Here is a 20,428-nt window from a genome sequence, read left to right as displayed (position 1 = left end):
TCCTGAGCCCCACCTGAAACCACTGGGTCAGAACGCACGGGAGATGGGGCCCAGAGCGTGGCGTTCTAGTGGGCCCTCCGATGGCCCTGAGCATATTCAAGTCTGAGAACCCCAATGTCGTTTACCCTGAGGTCTGAAGGATGGAGGGAGGATAGAGAAATGTCACAGCCAGAAACCACGGGAGGCACAAAGCCTGCGTGGGCAAGGAGGGGCGTGGCACGTCCAGAGAAGTTCAGGGGAGCAGGGTGAGCCCCTGGGGCACGACGGGCGATGGCGAGGAGGAGGGTGGGCGTGCCGCACACTGCAGGCTCCCTCTTCCAGTCAGCTTCACGCTGTTTCAAGAATACAAGGACGTGAGCATTCAGCTTAAAAAGGAAGGAAATTCCTACACAGGCGACAACATGGATGAACTCTGAGGACACTGTGCTGAGTGCAACGAGCCAGTCACAGAACACGGCGTGAGTGCCCGGACGTGAGGGGCCTGGAGAGTCGAATTCAGAGGCAGAAAGAAGAGGGTTGCCAGGGTCGGGGGGAGACGCGGATGGAGAGCTGTTGTGTAATAGTATCAAGTCTCAGGTTCACAAGATGAGGAGTTCAGCACAAGAGAAGGCCGGCCGCACACGGATGCGAACGTGTTTAACGCCGCTGCACGGCGCCCTTTAAAACGGTCAGGATGGTGCTGCTATGTGTGTTTTACCACAACTAAAAGGAAAAAGGACACATGAGCCTAAGGGCCCTGGGCTAACACTTGCCCTTGAGTCGTATTTCACTCCTTCCCCAGTGATACAGAATTCCCCTCAGTTCTGGAGGCAACAGCAGCCATTCCCTTTCAGGTAATGAAGTTATTAGAATTATAAATGCGTCTCCTCTTTGTTTAAAAAAAAAGAAGCTTGTAAAAACTTTCTCCGTTGGAGAATGAAAGAAAAGGGAGCCTGGAAAGAAGACAATCACAACTCGACCCTGTGACGAGGAGCAGGGCTCTGTGACACCTCAGTGCAAAGAAATGAAACACCCGGGCTCTGGCTGCAGATCGTAAACCGCTTCCGGAGGGCAGTGCACATTTATCCCTGACAAATATTTTTGTCTAAAAGCTCTTCCATGCTAAGGGAAATTTTACATAAACCAGTCATCTCCAAGTTAACAAATACTCTCACTCTGGTGTGCCGTAACTCAGTGGTTCCCAAATCTAGCGTCGAGTTGCACATCAGAATTCTCTGAGAAGCCTTAAAAAAATACAGATCCCTGGCCCCACTCCAAACCTACTGGAGCGGATTACCTCGCAGTGAAGCGAGGACTGTGTATTTTTAAAGCTTCCAAGGATATTTTTATGTATAGCCCGTCTGGGGAAATCACTCCGAGTGGGGGCAGTGCTGGGAACGGCTGCCTGGGCACATGCTCTCACCTCTCCCCACCCTCTCAAAATCCCTTTGAAATGACTGAACATAGAAGTGTGAAAACATCACAGCAGTACTAGAAAACCCGGAAGAGCTCCATCCGCAGGCCAGAGCACTGAGGAATTTCTGGAAGATATAAAGCAGATGGAATCAGTAAAACCCCAAGCTGCTAAAGAGCTGGAAGTGAACAGGATCACTGTTAAATAAGTGTCGCCGGCAGACCCTCCGAGTACTCCCCAGGGTCAGAGGCAGACAGAGGTGCGTCAGTTGCCCGGGAATTACTGGAGGGTCTGCTCACAATTTCACTCTCAAAGTGCTGACCCTTGAACTGCCCCCCGGTTGGAAATGGTGAGAGAGGAAGGGCAGCGCTTTGGGGAGGGGGTGCATCTGAGCCAGGATGGAAAAGGACCCCATTCCCAGAGGGCAAGTTGCTTCCACACATCACAAAGGAAAGCCAGCGGGGCGGACATCCTTCCTCCTCCCTCCCCACAACCTCTGCAGAGATCCCACACTCATGATTTGCATTCACAGTGGTATTTCTAACCTACGTTGAGGAAGCAAATCCATTTACAAATTCTCATTTATAAATACAAACTGCCATCCAAAAATCATAGGAAGAAAGAGAGAGAGAGAGAAAGAGAGAGAAAGAAAGAAAGAAAGAAAGAAAAAGAAAGAAAGAAAGAAAGAAAGAAAGAAAGAAAGAAAGAAAGAAAGAAAGAAAAGAAAGAAAGAAAGAAAAGAATTTTTGTTTAGTTTAGTTTAAAGACCAAATACAGGCATTAACTCAGGGGCGAAAGTCAATTCTAGAAATCAAAGGAAGCTCTTTAATTCATAAACAAGAACAAGCCATTGGAAAAGACTACAGACGACTCAGAAGCTAAGCTCACGAGACCAGGAAAAACAGAACAAACCACGCAGACAGCAGCACCTCGGAAGAGCTGAATAATGGAGTGAACGTGTCTGAAGAGAATTCAGAATAACCGATTCTCTCGATGAGCCACAGAATACTTCTCTCAGGCTGGTCATTACAAAATGTCCCTTGGCAGGCGCCTCCGGCACTCTGTGGGCTGGAGGAGGGCCTGGGGTTGGTGCGGGGGTAGCGGAGAGGGAGGGCTAGGGTCTCACTGCAGGCCCCCGGAGGGCGGACCTGGTGAGCCCGCTCCGAGCCTTCTGCAGCAGCCTTGCCCGGGCTGTGCCCCTCACCTGCGACGTCCAGGTCCCCCTCACTGCACTAAGGTCCGCCCCACTCAGAGCCCAGCCAGCCCAGGGCCCGCTCCCTCCGGGAAGGCTTCCTTCACTGCCCTTCCCCAGGCTGGCTGACACTTCCTGGGACCCCTGCGCAGCACCACAACTGAGCTGACCGCGCTGCACCACAGTTACCTGTTAGTGCCTCTGTCTTCCTCATGCTCTGAGGGATATTTTAACCAGAGGCACTGGTTCTATTCAGATACACAGACGTCCTCTAAATACACCTTGCACGTCTGCTAGTAGAGCTAAATGCACCGTTCTAACATCTGCAGGATAACACACGGCAATGGGTCTATCCACATTGAGCACAGGCACCTATTCATCCCCAGTTGGCGCTCTCCGAATTCAGTAGGGTGCTATCACATTTTGGAACTTCCTAAATTTCCACCAGATACCTAATAGTTCACGTAAATGGACCGCTAAGAATTCAATGCCTCAGTAAAAACCTAGGAAGCCCTGCCACGTAGCAGTCAGCACCGTGCCGTCTCCCCAGAACGGACGTATTGTTGCCTGTGTTCATTTGCTGGGTGCTATCTGAGAGTTACCCAGAGAAAGCCCCAAAGGCACGTTCACCTTTGCGCTGCGGTTTCTCCTCTTCTTGTGTGTTACTCCTGGGCCACTGACCTGTAAAATCAGGCAGCTCTGTCACACCAGGACCATGGCAGGCCGCCCGGGACATGAAAGGACACCGCAGATCGTCTGCGGTCCCAGCTACCTGGGATATGTGTGTCTTGAGGAAAGCGCACAGAAATGTCTTCAAGGCTTGCACTCTCCAATTTTTTCCCCTAGATCCAACATATTCTCTATACCATCTCCTGGACCACCTGCAGCTACAGGAACAGCAGACAACGCCCTTGACCTCAAAAGGAGGTCCTCCGGAAGCTCTAGAGGCGGGGAAGGGCTACGCCTAAGCAGAAACACAGAGCAACTAATTACATGAACTCCCGGAGACTGCTGACGTCCTTCTAGCTCAATTTCTGGAGAAATTACACTTTTTAAAGAAAGTCATAAATATTAATCCCATTAATCATATCTTTATTTTGCTGGGGGAGGTGAAACTCCTTTCCAGGTTGGGAAGAAAATTCCCTAAATACAGGCAATTAAGATCAACTCCCTACAGAGCCAGGAGTCCAGAAGTCCAGGTACCCTGGGGACCCAGGAACGTCAGAAGCCCTGGACACCCACATCTGTATCTCTTTCTAAATTATCCCCCGTAAGCAAGACAAGGAGTGAGAGCAGTAGGTGCCACCACACACAGAGGAACCTAGGGCTTTGCAGCACCTCGAACAGTGGATATTGTGAGACGTGAGAAACAACATACTGTGAGAAGGAGAAACTATGCTCTCAAAACAGTTGTTGATGGTCGTTAGGTAGGAGTTTCCTAAAGAAAACTGAGTGTTCCTTCCACTGCCATTGAAAATAAATCCTACTCCCCCAACAAAGCTGAAAGGCGTCTGGAACGGCGTCCAACACACGCTGAAAAGAATCTCAGAAGTCTCTCAGAAACGTTAACATTTCTTTCCACAGAAGATAAAACAGAAAAAGATGAAGGGTATTTCCTTTGAAATAACGCTATATGCAGAGCTCACCATCCAGATTCAACCTCTACCTTGTAGAGACACAGCACAGGGACATGGGGTAACACAGGAAAAAGATGCAAACAGAAAACGCACAAAAGCCCAACCGGTTTCGAATCATCAGAAGCACAGACCTAGCGCTCAGGAAGGCATGTGCTCTAAACTCTTTCACACTTAATTCCTAACCCTCCTATAAAATCAGGTTCAAAGAACAGTCCTGAAGTGAAACTACAGCTCTAGGGGGTGAGGCGGGAGAGAACCAGGAGAGGACCGCTGCTCCGCCTGCTCTGAAAAGCCCGGCTGGACGTCTCAGCTCGGCTCTGCCATCTCCCACCCTGACGCTGAGTGAGACTTCATCACAATACAAATCCTTGGAAAACAAAATGCATACATGTATACATCCTAATACACAGTCTCTCAGCTGCATTCGTCCCGAGCAGGGCTGCCAAGTTCGGAGTTATGGCCGAATTAGCAAGTGGCTTAGCAGCCAGACAGCCTGCCACATCAGAACCGCTGAGGAGCCATGCAGATCACAGGTGATGATTTACAAAGAAATTCTAATCCAGCTGCCTAGTGCAGTAAGTGTCACACAAAGGACAGCCAGATACGTGTCAACATTCCCATGTCCATGTTTTACGAAAGAACATGACCAAAGGTATAATTATAAAAAGGACACACTGCACTAATCCCATCATTTTAGCTTCAGAGGCACTGATACACACCGGAGCTTTGTTTTTCCACAAAGAACTTTGTCACAGACGGCTCCATCATTTTCCAATTCAAAATCTTCCATGTTAATAAAATTCTCCAAGGTATTTACAGTCTGAATTTAAAGCACCAGAACCCACACAATCAGGTGACTAATACATGACAAGCTGGGAGGTTCCACTTACGTTGATATATTGTTGAAGCTGAGAAACAGACGCTGGAGGCAGGGCAAATTATCCACATCTCTCTAGAAGGAAACAGAAAGCAAAAATTTATCAGCTGAAAGGAAAAAAAAATATTATAATTGTCTTCTTGCTCTGCTGCTGAAGTAGAGAGTCATTTCTATTTACTGCAGCCTTGCTAGACCACTGATCTCTACTGGACACTGAGCTCCATCCTCCTTCACTGCAGACTAAATGGGAGGGTTCAGTACATCCGCAGAACGAGCTGCACCACTTGCAAGGTAAAAGCTCCGAGAACAGAGGAGACGCTGCTGCTGGCCTCTTCGAGCATGCTTTTGGGAAAGGAGCCAAAGTGCTACTTCAGCATTTCAACTGTGGCACAAATACAGTATGACCAAACATTTGTTAAAAGTCACTTTTGAAAGGAAGCCTTCCAAACGCTTTAAGTTTTAAATTTATGCAATTGGCTTTCCAAACAGTACTGAGAATTTCAAAGCTATTAACCTCACTGTTCCCAAACCCTCCGAAATACACCACCCAGTTACAGATGAACCAAAACACCAACAATTCCCCCGTCAAACTGAACAATCATAATAAGCATCCCTGAAGGACACGGTAAGGGCAGTCCCCAACCTCAGCAAGAATCAGAGGCCCTTACAATTGGGAATCGACACTGTTCCGTTCGGTGCAGCACCCCAGGGCAAACACTGCTGCTGAAACATAGTTACCCCTAGCAAATACTGAAATGCTTTGGCTCAAATGATTTTTTTTAAATCACAAAGCTACCTAATTTCATTAAATGAAAAGACACAAACCTTCTGAGAGGCATGACACAATCTGGAGCACCAGAATCTTAAGAGGAAGCTTAGTAATTGCTTAGGCAGCAAGCCCATCATTCACATGAGGACAAGCAAACAGCTGAAGCTGCTGCAGCGACAGGACGGGAGCGGGCTGGGCAGGTGACCCAGGATGCACACTGGCCCAGGGGCCGAGACGCGACCAGACTCCTGTCACCCTGACTCCTAAGATTCTGCTCTTTAAAATACCACACACACTGGCCCTTCTCGTATAAGTGTTTCTTCATTTTTAAAGGCAGCATCATTTGCAATAATCCCTCATTACATGGGATTGAATGACGCTAACACAACTACACACACTTCACATATTATCGTGAACAATATTTCAACCCAAAACTTGTTTTACTGTTTCCATAAGTCATCATCTTCTTTCCTCCCTCCTTTTCTTCCGCCCTTTTAAAACTACCATTTCCAAGACCCCAGTAAAATTTAGGCAATGTACTGAAATTACAGACAAGCTCAGCCTTTCCAAAAACAGTTCATTTATCTATTTTCAAAAGCTTGTTATACAAAGAAAATATAAGTGACAGAGCTGTGCCCGAGCCACGTCTCGTTGGTTTTCGAGAGGAACAGGAGAAGAGAACCTGGCTTAAGACATTGCCCCGTGCGGCTTGCCTCTGTGCCATTCTCCAGACTTCCCTCAAACCCTCAGAGCCTCATCCGTGCAAGATGAACACAGCTACCAGGGATGAGGGCCCGCCTCGGGGGACCATTCTCTTGGCATCACCATTCGCAGGCCCAGCCCTGAAAAGCCTGCTCCATGGATGTGACCACAGTCTGCAGAAAGCAGGCACGCTGCCCAATTCCCCTCCGTGGGCAACAGGCTCTGCATGGCGGCAGACTCCTTGCATCAGCTCCGCCAGCTCTGTCTCCGATATTTCCACAAGTGGGGGGGGGGGCTGAGTGATGGGCCAGTGGGGGGGCTCTTTTTCTACCTGAGATATTCCTGGGCACAAGCACAGTTTGCTGACATCTGACTGGGAGAAACTGAGGAGCAGCAGCCTGAATCTCCTTTGAATCGAGGCACCTTAAAAAAAACACACTTGTCTCTTTGAGCCCCGGCCTATCACCTTCAGAGACTAGACCACAGATACCTCTTAAGACATAACTTGTTGCTATTAAACTATAAACTCAAATTACATCAGGCTACAATTCATGAGAAAAGGGTTTTTTTATTTATATGACTATAGCGTTTTGTATTTATCTTCATTTTAAAAACAACATTTTACCATAAGTCTTTGTCAAATTTTCAAAATTATTAACTATCAATATCTGATAGAGCTTTAAAAAATATTCACAAGTTGAAAAACTAAAAATCAAAATCAACTACATGTACCTCGAACCCATTTTAGTAGACAGCCTTTCCAGAACTTTAAAAAGCAAAATAATTACTGATAATCATTTTTGTTGTTCCAAATTTCATTTCTATAGGAAAATTATAAATTTCTTTAATTTTTCTAGCAATTCCAAGGTATACTTTGTAATAAATTTCTAGCATTACAATAGACAAAAAGAAAACATCCTATTTATAGTCTCAATACGTTAGAGACGGAGGACAGAGGGCTCCAGAAGGGGTATCTCCAAAGAGAGACAATGAAACAGATTACCTGAGAATCTGCCCATACAGCGAGGGATTTTAGAGTTCGGTTGGGGAGTTTAGGCATTAATTAATGGTACTTAAATAGAACCCTCAATTAATGGGAGAAGTGAGACAGTTATTAAAGCCAGAGAAAACAAGAGCTGAATATGACAGTCCAGTGTGTACTTTGGAAAACTCATCTTGCTGTTCCAGACAATCCTAATCTACTGTGTCATAAATTCATCAACCTGAAGTCACTGTACTGAAAGACCCACCTTAAACTGGACCCCCAAGAAATCTCAAAAATAAGTATCTTGCTTTGGCCCTTGAAGACACGACTAAGACCAAGTGCAGGCAGTGCGCTCACTTGTCAGTAATAAACTCAGCTTTTCTTCATCAACAGCTTATTCTGGTGCTATTTTGGGGAAGCCAGCACTCAACAATCTGCTTATCCAAAACGTATAAGTATTTTAGAATGATGGGGAAAGGGGAAATAAGGGGTTAAAGATAATATAAGAAAGCTAAATCCTTATAACTTTGAGAAAAAGTCAGAACATCTATTTCATTAGCAAATGTTAACCCTTCCCAGCAGTCCTTTCCCGGAGGCGCCTGCTCCTGGGCGGGGCCGCCGCGGGGAGGCAGTCCTGCGCACACACTTAAGAGAAGGAAAAGAGGAGGAAGTACGATACTTGCATACAGGGAAATACTCATATCTCAACTGTCAGCCTGCTCACAGTGTCAACTTTATTATACTTAATACAACACTATTCTGAGAATCACATTCAAAATATTTTTTGAAGACTCTGAACCAACTTATATATTTAAAAATATAATCCTTTAAAAATAGACTTAAAAATTACTTACTACAAGATTACTGAGGATTATAATTCTTTATTTTTCAAAAGAATAATGACTTGCCATTTGAGAAACATGCTTGTCCTACTCAGCTCAGACACTGTTTTCTATATTCCTAAACTTCACGAAAGAACCAAATGATTCAGCAATCTGACCATGCGCAGAATGTCTAGTCCTGGAGCTATTTTTGGACCAGCCTCCTGCAGAGGACAAGGAAGAAGCAGGGCGAAGGCGCTGGCATGCGTCAAGGAGGACAAAGATGACCGTGATAAAGTCACGGCCACTCTCAGTGTGACCTATTCTGTTATACAAGGAAGTTAGTGGAAAAATATATAGGGGTAGTCGCTTTAATTTTGAGAACTAAAAACAGATTTATTAACAAACATTAAATAAGTTTGGAAAAAACAAAGAAAAAAGTATTCTTTTTTATAAAAAGGTTTACTAAATTAATTCCAAAATAACTACTTGCTACAGCCATCACCTTGTAACACAATGAGGAATAACGTGTGTAAACCCTCATATCAGCGGCTCTAACCACACATGTACACACCATGACGAAATGTCCACTTTCTGCCTCTATCACCCAAAGGCAGTAATATGCGTATCTGCTTTTGATATTTATTTACTACCCACTACATGGCAACAGATATCAGTCCATCTAATTGCAAGCTACTCTCAGTCTGATTTTCTTCTATATACTGTTGTAATTCTCCCCAAAATAAAAAGGAATGAAAAACCAGACTAGTAAGTAGGCACTGGTGCTTTGACTGCAGAGATTAACAGTCTCTATAATCTAGAAGAGCTAGATATAATAGCTATGAGGGAAATAGAAAAAGCCTCAATTTCATACCCATAGGCTTTCCCTCATTTAAATTTACATCACATGCATGATCTAACAAGACTCCTTGTTAAAAATGGTCCTTGGCATTCACGCCCCTACCACTCCTGGCGAAACTCTCTGGAAAGACACAAACACAGCTCAGGCTTTATGGCATTTGGACTACCCCAAAATGACTCACCTATGGAAAAAAACTACCAGGAGCAAGAGTCGGCAGAAATTTCAGGCAGCAAATGTAGAACTGCCAAAACTTGAAGAGAACAGAATAACTTGATAAAGACTATGGAATATCTATGTTTAAGGTTATTAGAGAAATAAAATGAATCAAAACATGAGAAAAATAAGGTGTTATAAATAGAGATTTAGGTATTTTTTTTAAATCCATGTAGAACTTTTAGAAACAAAAAATTGTGGTAGTTATTAAAAACTCAATGGGTGGACTGAAAATCAGATTAGACAAAACTGAAGAGGAAGTCAGTGAACTGAAAGACAGCATTAAAAAAGTAAAAATAATGCAGAAATGTAGCAGAGAAAAATAAGAATGATGGAATTCTAAGAAACAAAGACTAGAATAAGAAGGTCCATGCCATGTCTAGCAGGTGTTTAAGAAGTAGAAAGAGAGAAAGTACACTTGCATAAAAAAGTCATTGAACTATACAGTTAAGATGGTGCATTTTCATAGGGAACTATACTCAATAGCTTGTAATAACCTATAATGAAAAAGAATATGAAAAAGAACATATACATGCATAACTGAATCACTATGCTGTACACCAGAAACCAACACAATATTGTAAATCAACTATACTTCTAATTAAAAGAAAATTTTTTAAGATTGTGCATTTTACTGTATCAAATTATACTTTATTAAAATATGGAGGAAAAGTCTTCACATTTAGAGTCCAACTTCTAAATGCCTTTTTAACTAATAACACCCATGCTTTTCACACAATATTGTCTTCTGTGCCATCAAGAACATTGATGATGTCATATATCATATAACATATATCATATATCATATAACATATGTCATGTATCATATAACATATATCATATATATATATATATATATATATATATATAGTATATATATATATAAACATACATCATATAACGTATGCTCTGTTACTATCACAGGATTTTCTTCCAAGCTACTAATACCCACTCTTACATACTGATATTGTTAAGGTAAAGAAACACTAGTGCCATGGTCTGAATGTGTCTCCTCCAAATTCATGCACTGAAATCCTAACCAAAGATGATGGCTATTAGCAGGTGGGACTTTGGGAGGCACTTAAGTCACGAGGGTGGAGCCCTCACGAACAGGATCTAAAAGAGACCCTACAAAGCTCTCTAGCATTGTCCACCAGGTGAGGACACAGAGAGAAGGCACCAACTCTGGGCTGGGAGGAGGACCCTCACCCAAGGGCGAGCACACGGGCGCCCTGCTCCGGGGCTCCCTGGGCTCTGGGACCGCGAGAAGCAGATCCCTGCTGTTTGCTAGCTGCCCTGTCTGCGCTGCTTTGTGGCAGTGGCACAAACGGACCCAGACACACCATTAATCGTCCACACAGCTTCTTGTTGCTTTGAAATTTCTTCTGCCTATTCCAAGAAGTCTGCTCAATCTCTCCTGCCTTCAGCTGCACTTCTCGGCCTGTGATAAGCAACCTCTCTGAACCCATCTCATTAACAAAACATAACACAGCTTTGCCAAACATGGTTATTTTCCTGTTAAAGTATTTGACTGTTAATCAGCAAGAAAATGTGAAATTACAGTCATTCCTTCAATGAAAAGTATTTTCACTAATATTAAATTTAAGTCTTTGCTGTTCTATTTCCATGCCTTTCTGAATGTTTCATTTCAATGCCAAATCATGGTGTAATCTTTTAAAATACATTTTGAAGAGTGATTAAACTCAAAACATGTAACACCAACAAATGAAGTGACAGTAACAGAAACAGTCATAACCAAGCTCCCTCGTGCGCAAGCAGTGCAGGCGCCGCAGGCTGTCCTGTGTAGTTTTAAGACGCCATGTATAGATCGTGAGGCATAGCCAGATTTCAGACTCATTGAAATATGTAAAAATGCAGGTCCCAAACTGGTCAAATTTGATGTTTCCACATCTACACCCATCATAGTGAGTTTGAGGGCTTCAGAAAGAAACCTTATAAGCTTAAAAGCAAACAGAGAGAAAACGACTTCCTTCAAAAATGATAGCAGACAGTTTAATGACAATAGGAGAAACCAGAGACAGTGGAACATGAGCGTCAGACACCTTGGAGAAAGACAGCTGGCGACCCAATCAATCAGGTATGAGTCATAAGTAAAAGCGAAACAGTCACATCGCTGGACAAACAAAAACTGAGAGAGCTTACTACCAGCAGAGTCATCTTAAAGGAACTTGATCCAAACTATGTACTTTGGGAAGAGGGGTGAACCCAAACAAGCACGCGGGTGAGTCCAAACAAGCAACGACTCAAAATACCCAACCTGGGGAGTAAAGAGATGAAAAGGAAAAGCTAGGCAGCAACAGCGCGCAAAATGGGAGGGGGAGAAGACGGGGTAGGGACGTGTGTTAACACTGTAATTTAAGTCAAGTGTGTTTTAAAATGTTAAGGGTAACCATTAAAGGGAAGGAGAAGAACAGAGAAAACAGAAAACACTAACTCGAAATCAGACACAAGAGAAAAACAGCACAGGAGAAACAGGACAAACAGAAGGCACGGGGTAAAGTCAGTGACACATCTAAACACGTCAGCAATCACAATGAGTGTGACAGACTGAAGCCTCCGGCCAGAAGACACAGCTCAGGCCGTAAATGCAAAAAGGAGCTGTGTGTTCTTTACAAGAGAAAAGCTGAAAGTTAAACAACACTTAGCATGATTCACTGAGAAGAACCCAGCATCACTACTGCTAATCTTCCTGCCAAAACTACATAAACTGAATCTAATCATGAGGAAACAGACAAGCACAAATCGAGTAACATTCTACAAAATAATAAACCAATATTTGAAAATGTCAATGCCAGGAAATGCAAAGAAAGAGTCGGGTGCTTCCAATTCAGAGACAACTAGGGAGACGTAGAAACTGAATGCAATGCGTGATCTTGGATTTTCTTGTGCTATAAAGGACACTATGGAGATAACTTGGAAAATCTGAATGGGATCTGCAGATTAGATATCAGCATCATATCACTGTTAACATTCTGACTTTAGTAACGGTAATGTGGTTATGTGAGAGAATTTCTTGTTTTCAGGAAATACATACTAAAGTACATGAAGATAGAGAGGCATTATGTCTCCAACTTATTCTTAAATGGCTCAGAAAAAAAAATATATATATATACACTGAGAGAGAGAGACTGGTAGATACAGAGAGAAGGGAAGGAAGAAAGAGAATGATCGAGAGAGGAGAAAGCCAAGGCACTGAGAGGTCATCATTTAAGGACTCGGACTGAAGGGTGATGGGAATTCTTCACACTATTGTTGCAACGGTTTCTGAAATGATGGCAAAATTAAAAATTTTTTAAAGGTTAAGGGATCAAAAAGATATACCAGGAAAAAAAATCACCAAAAGAAAACTGATATTAACATTTGATTAAACAAATGTTAAGACAAGAAGTGTTATTTTTCAGCTTCCTGATATCCAGTGCAAACTGGGAGCCGTGCTTGGCACACAGCCCATGCCCATACAGCGCTCACTCGGGGAAGGAGCTACAAATAAAGACAGTTAGTACAACATGATGAAAGAAACAATCCACCAGGAAGACACATCAGTTTAAAATCTGTAAGCACCTAGAACCATAGCTTTAAATACTGACCACATATTAGGCGAATATACTGATAGTCAGTATTGACTATAAATATTGACAGCACACTGTGCAATAAAGCAAACCCCAGCAAACTGCAGAGAACCAATTACATATAATCACACTCACTGGCCAAATGGCAATTAAGTTAGAAAAGATGAAAAAAAGGGTGAGAAATCCATTCATATCAACAAGTTTAAATATATGTCTAAATATGCATTTGGATCAAAGAAGAAATCATAATACAACTTAGAATATATTTAGAACTAAATTATAATAAAAATACTAAATTTCAAAACTTGTGTGAGGAAGCTGAAGTGGTTGTTAGAGGGGAATGTACAGCCTTGTGTGATTACATCAGACAATAAAAAACTGAAAGCTAATATACCAAATATCGAACACAAAACTTTAGAGAGAAAAATTTTAAAATAGAGGAAACAAGAAAGATACGAACAATAATCAATAAAATAACATTTTTAAAAGCTGTCAGAGAGGTTTAACAAAGCCAAAAGCTGCTTCTTTGAAACCACCGGCAAAACAAACAAGCCTCAGGCAGCACTGATCAGGAAAAAACAAAGTAGGTAAGTATTATCAGACATGACAAGGGGTTGGAATGACTACAGGAAAAGCAGCCAGAAATAGAATAAAAAAGAATTCAGATGAAGGGAAACTACAACATATCAAAACCAATGTCCACTATTATACTGAGTCAGCGGTTCACAAGATAAATTCCATCAAAATATTCAAGGAACAGGTCATCTTTATCTCATACAAGTTGAGGTTTTTACTAGATAGAAAACCAAAATAAGGAATCACAGAATATTAAAATAGGAAGCACTCTCCAATTTATTTCATGAGGCTAGTATATGACCTCAATAACAGAAATAACAATAAGAAGTCACAAGCCAGTATCATTTATTATAACAGATGTTTAAATATTTGAATCAAATATTAGCAAACAAAAAAGGAATGTGTATGAAATATAGTACATAATATATACACTGACCCAAAATGCTACGAGTCATCATTATAAAAATCTTATAATTTTCAAAATTAATAAATTAAAGAATCCATATGATCGATCTAAGAGTTTCAGAAATATCATTTAACAAAACTCAACAACGATTCATGATGTAAACTCTAAGCAAATAAAAAACAGAGGATAATTTCTTCAGACTAATAAATGGCATTCAGCAAACACAGCTCGTGATGTGTTCCCTTGAAAATCCAGAATAGGACAAGGATGACTATGTTTGCCTCTTTGTTCAACTTTGTGTTGGAGGTTAAGTTAAACTGGAGGCTCAGTCTGGCTCAGTCAAATAAGTAGAAACAAAACACAATGATTAAGGAAAAACTACCATTGTTTGCAAAAATTATAATTGCCTAACTAGAAAACCTAACATAATCTACAAGTACACTATTAAGAATTATTAAGTGTCTGAGCAAGGTTGCTAGATTTAAGATCAATGAACCAAAAATCAACTGTGGTTCGTATACTAGTAGCAGTAAAATCTATTTCTAACCAAAAAATTTATAACAACAACAAAAAAGTGTAAGATATGTCAGAAGATACCTAACAAAAAACAAATAAGTAATCTATGGATAAAAGTATAAAAATCACTGAATGAGACATGAATGGGGGACGTGCTACAGGCATGTGAGCCACTCACAACAATAACATTCATGTTCACATCATGATCCTGAGCCTGTCAGCTCCCTTCAGAGTCAAAGATATTCCAGTCAAACAGAGAGCAGGGTTATTCAGGAGGCTTGACATGCTATTTTTAGAATGTATATAGAAAAAAAACCAAGACGGTTTTTGTTTTTGTTTTTGTTTTTTTTTTGAAAAAGGCAAGCAGGCTGGGAAAGAAAGGAAAGGGAAGAGAAAGGAAGATGGAGGACCTTATTCCACAAGCTCCTAGGACATAATGGGAAGTCAGCATTATTAAGACAATGTTACACTATGACACACACAGAAATCAATCACACAGGCCAGAAGAGCCAGGGGCAGATCCACGCGCGTGCGGATGTTTGATTTGCCAGAGGAAGATACTGCCAAGGGGAGAGGGAAAGACAGAAAGAATGCACTTTTCAATAGAAGGTCCTGGGACAACTGGTAATCCAATAGAAAAAAATTCAACTGCACACCACAGGTAAAAATCAATCCCAAACAGATGAAACACCTCCCCATGAAGAACAACTTCACAGCTTTTGTTAGACAGCAGAGAAAAATACCTTTATGTCCTCAGCCCGTAAGAAAGGGTTTTTCAAACAAACAAAAAGAAACAATAAAGGAAACTACTGATGATTTTCACTTCTGATCCTCAAAAGGCGGAGAAACAAAAGAAATATCACAGCTCAATGAGAAAAAGAAAAAAAGCACGTTACTACAATGGGCAAAGAAAAGGCTATTCACAGAAGAGGCAATCTCAACATCAAAAATGAAAACATGAAAGGCATTCAACTTCACTGGAAATTCAAATTAAAATCTCAGTATAATACAACTTCTAATTAAAAGACTGGCAAAAATTAAAAGGTCCGACAACAGCAAGTGTCAACAAAGCTGTGAAGTTAAAGGAATGCTCAGGTAGAGCTGATGGAGATGATACTCGGTACAGCCACCTTGGGAGAAGCGGGCGTATCTAGTCAAGTGAAATGACGGGCACGACCCTGCACGTTGGTTCTCCCAAGAATCCACCACTAAGCATCATTTTTCAAATGCAGATTGCAGCCAACTTTTCATTAGTCAAGAAATCAATTCAGTAGATTGAGACTAAGCTTTTTTTTTCTGAGAGCAACATTTTTAATGAGCCATTATAGAATAGAATAGGATGTACCAGATTGGATTGTACAAAGGGTGGTGATGGTCACGAAATGCTTGTTTCCATTATTTATGAAGTACCCATATAAATATGGATTTAATAACCGGGTTTCAAGGTAAATTTCATTTATTACCATAAATTATGGCTAAAAATGTTTGAAAGTCACTGTCCTAAAGAAACTTATAAATATGCATAAGACATGTACAAAAATGTTATGTCTTCTTAACAAAAATCAGAAATAACATTATTGGCCATAAGTAGAAGAATAAATATTAAATTATAATCACGCAGTGGCATACTGTAGACAATGAAAATTAGTGAACCAGAGCCACAAGTATCAACATAGATGAATCTAAGAGTAAAAGCACCTTACAGAAGACATGTGCAGTATGACTATACTATGTACAGAACACTTAAAAGCACGCAAAATAATTACTTCAGAGTGCTTCGGGCTATATATGGAATTGTTTAGAGATATATCAAAAAGGAAGCATACACAGAAATAAGTACCAAATGTGTACCTGCAGTTACCTCTGCAAAGGAGGGAGGGAATGTGTTGGGGCAGGGTTACATAGCAGGCATCAACTGTATTTAAAAGCCTTTTATGTATTAAATTCATTGGTGTATATACAAGTATTGGTAATATTACTTTGTATTATTTTGGGAGAGTCTGAAATGTTTCCTATTTTTTAAAAAGGAAAGATACCATATAAACTAAATAGACATTTGGTAGAAATTTATAAAATTTCCAAGAAAATGTCAGTGAATTTAATACAATAAATAATGACTTTTCCATAGCAAAAATATCACAGGTTTCTGATAAGATGGTAAAGCAGATAAACACACTTGTTTCATCTTCGCAATATTCAATGGGTGAATCAAACAAAAACACTGCCACAGTGAGTCAGTCCGTGGAAATGATAAAAACGAGAGTTATTAACTGATGAACGTTTCTGGTGAATTTCAGTCAGGTGGAGAGCAGCTCGGATCTCACAGGAGGCGCCCCTGAACAGAAGCTGCAGCTCAGAGCAGGCGGCAGCAGCTCCTCCCGACAGAAGCCTCTCCCCCGGCGCTGGGCGTCGGCACCGCGAAGAGCAGGCCTGCGCAGGGCGACCGCCACTAACCAGGCAGATGCTGTTCCTGCAACACCAGCAGACCCGCCCCTCCCCCCCGCCCCCCAGCCCTGCCAGGTACACGTGCAGCCGCGGGGCGGCTGGCTGGAGAAAGCCTCAGCCGGAGCCTCGGGCTCTGCAGGGGAGGGCGCGGGAGATTTATCCGTGGAGGTGGCTGGTACGGCCACCGCAGAACCAGAGCGGGCGGGAACCACAATTTCACCCGGCGCCGAGGACACCAAGTCCTCCCGCACCCGCCACCCACGCCGCCGCCGAGCAGCTCTCACTTTGTCAGTTTCGGTTCCCGCCCCTACTCTCGCGGGAAGTCCGCCAGCGCGTGGGATTCAACACGTACACAGGTGTAGTGACCGTTCTAGGGAGAGAACGTGGTTAAAAAGCCCTGTTCAGCTGCATGGGAGAACCAGCCGCTCAACGCGGTCCTTCATTTAGGGATTACCAGCCAGCGAGGACACCGTAAGAGAATGAAAAGCAAAAAGAGTGTGACAACTGACCCTGAGCAAAGGAGAGTTAAAAACAACAGCAACAAAAGAATTCTCAGATTTAAGTCTCTTGGCTCTTTTAGGAAAAGGATGCTTCAAAAAAGAAACAGATAAAGTTTCTTATTTATTCTTATACATATACCCACAATTCCAATAAATTAAAATGCATGATACTTATTATCATAATTATACCATATGGATAATAAATCTTAACTTTTAGAAATTAATACAATTTCCTTTTCCATAAGGTACAGCAGTAATGATTAGACAGAATGCTCAACAGGAAATTCAGTAAGCAATTTCCTGGATATATATTACACACTTTACAAATGAAAGACAATGCAGACAGGAATATGCTAGAGCCAACAGATGTGCGTCCCCCACTCTAACAGAGCTGTTTGGATCCTTACCATACCCAGTGTCCCAGGGACAGATTAAGTCCAGCCTGAGCAGTTCCTAGAGACCCAGCAAAGCAACAGATTAACTCAATCTGGGTGTCTTTTCAAATAAACTAGTCATTTCCAGTATTTAAGCCCAATGTGGGGAAGGGCTGGCAGAAGTTAAGAGGTTCTAGAATAAATCCATGTCTTGAAGAAGGTTTTGAAATTATCCCAGGCTTCTAGAAGATATGAGCATTAGTTGGCTCAGATTTTCTGGAAAATTTTCAAAATGAAACCAATCTGCACACCGAGGCCTAGAGATAAGGTATCATCTGACCCCAACTTTTTCAAGTGCACACTTGTAGTACATTTAACTATTTACTAAGGAACTTAGTGTCTTGAAAAAAGCTATGAATCAGATCGTGCCTTTCAAAGTGCTTAAGTGATATCCAGAGAAAACCTAATGTAGTTTTTCTATTGCACATAAGCAAACGAAACTTGTCAAAAGAGCAAATAGTGCTTTTATAAACCCTCAAACATCTTCGTGGCCCACATCGCACAGCCAGAGACCGTGCCCCTGGTGCTCTTCACACACACGCACGTGCAAAGCACCTGAGCATCGAATGGTCGCCTACTTGGTAATCTTGAGTCAAACTCTCAATCTAACAAAGTTCATCTTCAGAGCTCCAGTGGAGTCTTTTTGTAGTTTGGTCCCCACGGTGCCAACTCTTCCTCCTGCTCACATGCTAGCACTCTAGCATGTTTATGGCTTTTTCCATTGTCAGCAAGCCAGAAAGGACTCTACAGAGATAATCTAGCCCAATGTTCTCATTTTAGAGAAAAGTAAACTGAGACTTACAGATTTAAAGTAATTTATCCAAAGTGACACAGCTAAAGAGGGATGAAGCTGAGGCCAGCACTAGGCCTCTAATGTCCTGTGCAACAATGCTTTTTCCACTGTACCAAGCTGCCTTTTGTAAAACCACAAAGAATATGATATTTATGCATGTCTCCACACCTCAGCCCCTCTTCTCTGCGCCTTTCACCTCCTGCTGCAACAATTCATCAACCTTCAATCACCAGTAACCTTCCTTCTTATTAATTCTATTCCTATAATAACAAAGGAAAGGACTCAGTATTTGTTTACCACTAGCTGATTCATTTACTGATAACACTTCTGTTCCTAATTTTGTATTTATCTTTTAGAATGGAAAATACCCTAACATTTCCCAAATCGAAATATGATAAAGCTTAACAATTATATACACAATTTAAATGCAGAAAAAAACTAAATTACTTTAGATTCTCACTCTGCAGAAAGTGACGCCATACATGTATTTCATCTCCTTAAAGGAAAGGCCAGACATCGCATGCTGCTTGCATTTTAATACTCACCACAAAAGTGATCTGATTGTGCCGCAGGTTAAGTTCAGTCAGTGAATCCAGCCCATTAAGATTATCAACGTGACTTAAAAGGTTCCTGGCAAGATTTAAAACTCTCAAATCACACAAATGACTGACATTTTCAATTTTGGTAATCTGTTAAAAAATGAGGAAAGGATGATCAGCAGGCATAAATCTCAGATACGCACGTTACAGAAATCCTGAAATAAAATACAGTCACCGGATTCAGTGACAGGTTTATACGAAGACATTTAAAAATCTATTTCCAATTTCGTCTGTTGTAGGTATTATGAAGTCACTTAACTAAAGGAACATATGATTTGACCACAGTAATTATTTGAAGTGTGTTTTATCAGATAATCAACAAGTCCATTGACTGGGCATCTCCAATTGCCCAACACTTTGCTAGGACCCCTGAAGGTGAAGAGAAGTATACACACTACCTGCCAAATAGAAACCTACTGTGAGCCCAAGGCACAAGCTCACAATGTTTCCATCAAACAGGACTAACCCTGAGAGAAAAGGCAAGGAGAGGGAACGATACTGAGTCCCCCTTGTTACTTCCACGTACACTGCAGGATGCTGAGAGCAGTTGGGAGTCTGAATGGAAAAGACTCAAGGAACTAGGATTCCCAGTGGGGGTGAGGATGGATAATCTCTGTTAGTGGACACGCTTAAGAGAGGAGACAGATAATGGTTGGTCAGGGCACAGCATGGTGGGCGCCGTTCAGAACAAGAGGAGTTGAATCACTGCGTATCCACACGCACACAACCACGAACTGTGGTGGAGGAGGCACGGGTCAGGGTGAGTCAGAGGGCACAGCCCATGGAGCAGTAAGACACACATGATTTAAGCCCCACTGTCGTAAGCAGCAAGCAGAGCACAACGGGATGAGTTTCCACCCGACGCAGGACTTCCTCGGCCCTTAATGCACTGTTAAGGAGCAGCGAGTTACACACATTACATAGCCCTTTGCTTCCGAGCAGTGAGACTAATGCACTTCACAATCACTAGAGATTAATCTTCTCACCTGTACTGCCATCACAGTACTAACTGAAATTCTCTATTTAACACTTCAAACAGGTGTTGGCTTTAACCATTTTTTAGATTTCTAATCCAGTTTCTGGTCATGTTTGGACCTTCTCTTACATTCAAGAGATAC

The 20,428-nt window shown here is 41.9% G+C and overlaps 1 protein-coding gene across 2 annotated transcripts in view; it reads right to left on the bottom strand.

Moving 5' to 3' along the window:
- The window catches only part of LRRC49 (leucine rich repeat containing 49), a 129,388-nt gene that overhangs the window by 89,827 nt on the left and 19,133 nt on the right, over positions 1-20,428 (bottom strand). For both annotated transcript variants that reach the window (XM_014557004.2, XM_006182010.3), the window contains 2 exons: positions 19,257-19,400; positions 5,113-5,174 (listed from right to left, as the gene is read on the bottom strand). In XM_014557004.2, coding sequence (XP_014412490.2) covers positions 5,113-5,174; positions 19,257-19,400 — 206 coding nt within the window. The remainder of the gene's footprint in view (positions 1-5,112; positions 5,175-19,256; positions 19,401-20,428) is intronic.

Source organism: Camelus ferus, chromosome 27 (genome assembly GCF_009834535.1).
Source record: "Camelus ferus isolate YT-003-E chromosome 27, BCGSAC_Cfer_1.0, whole genome shotgun sequence".
Taxonomy (NCBI): domain Eukaryota; kingdom Metazoa; phylum Chordata; class Mammalia; order Artiodactyla; family Camelidae; genus Camelus; species Camelus ferus.
This window is presented reverse-complemented; position numbering and strand designations above follow the sequence as displayed.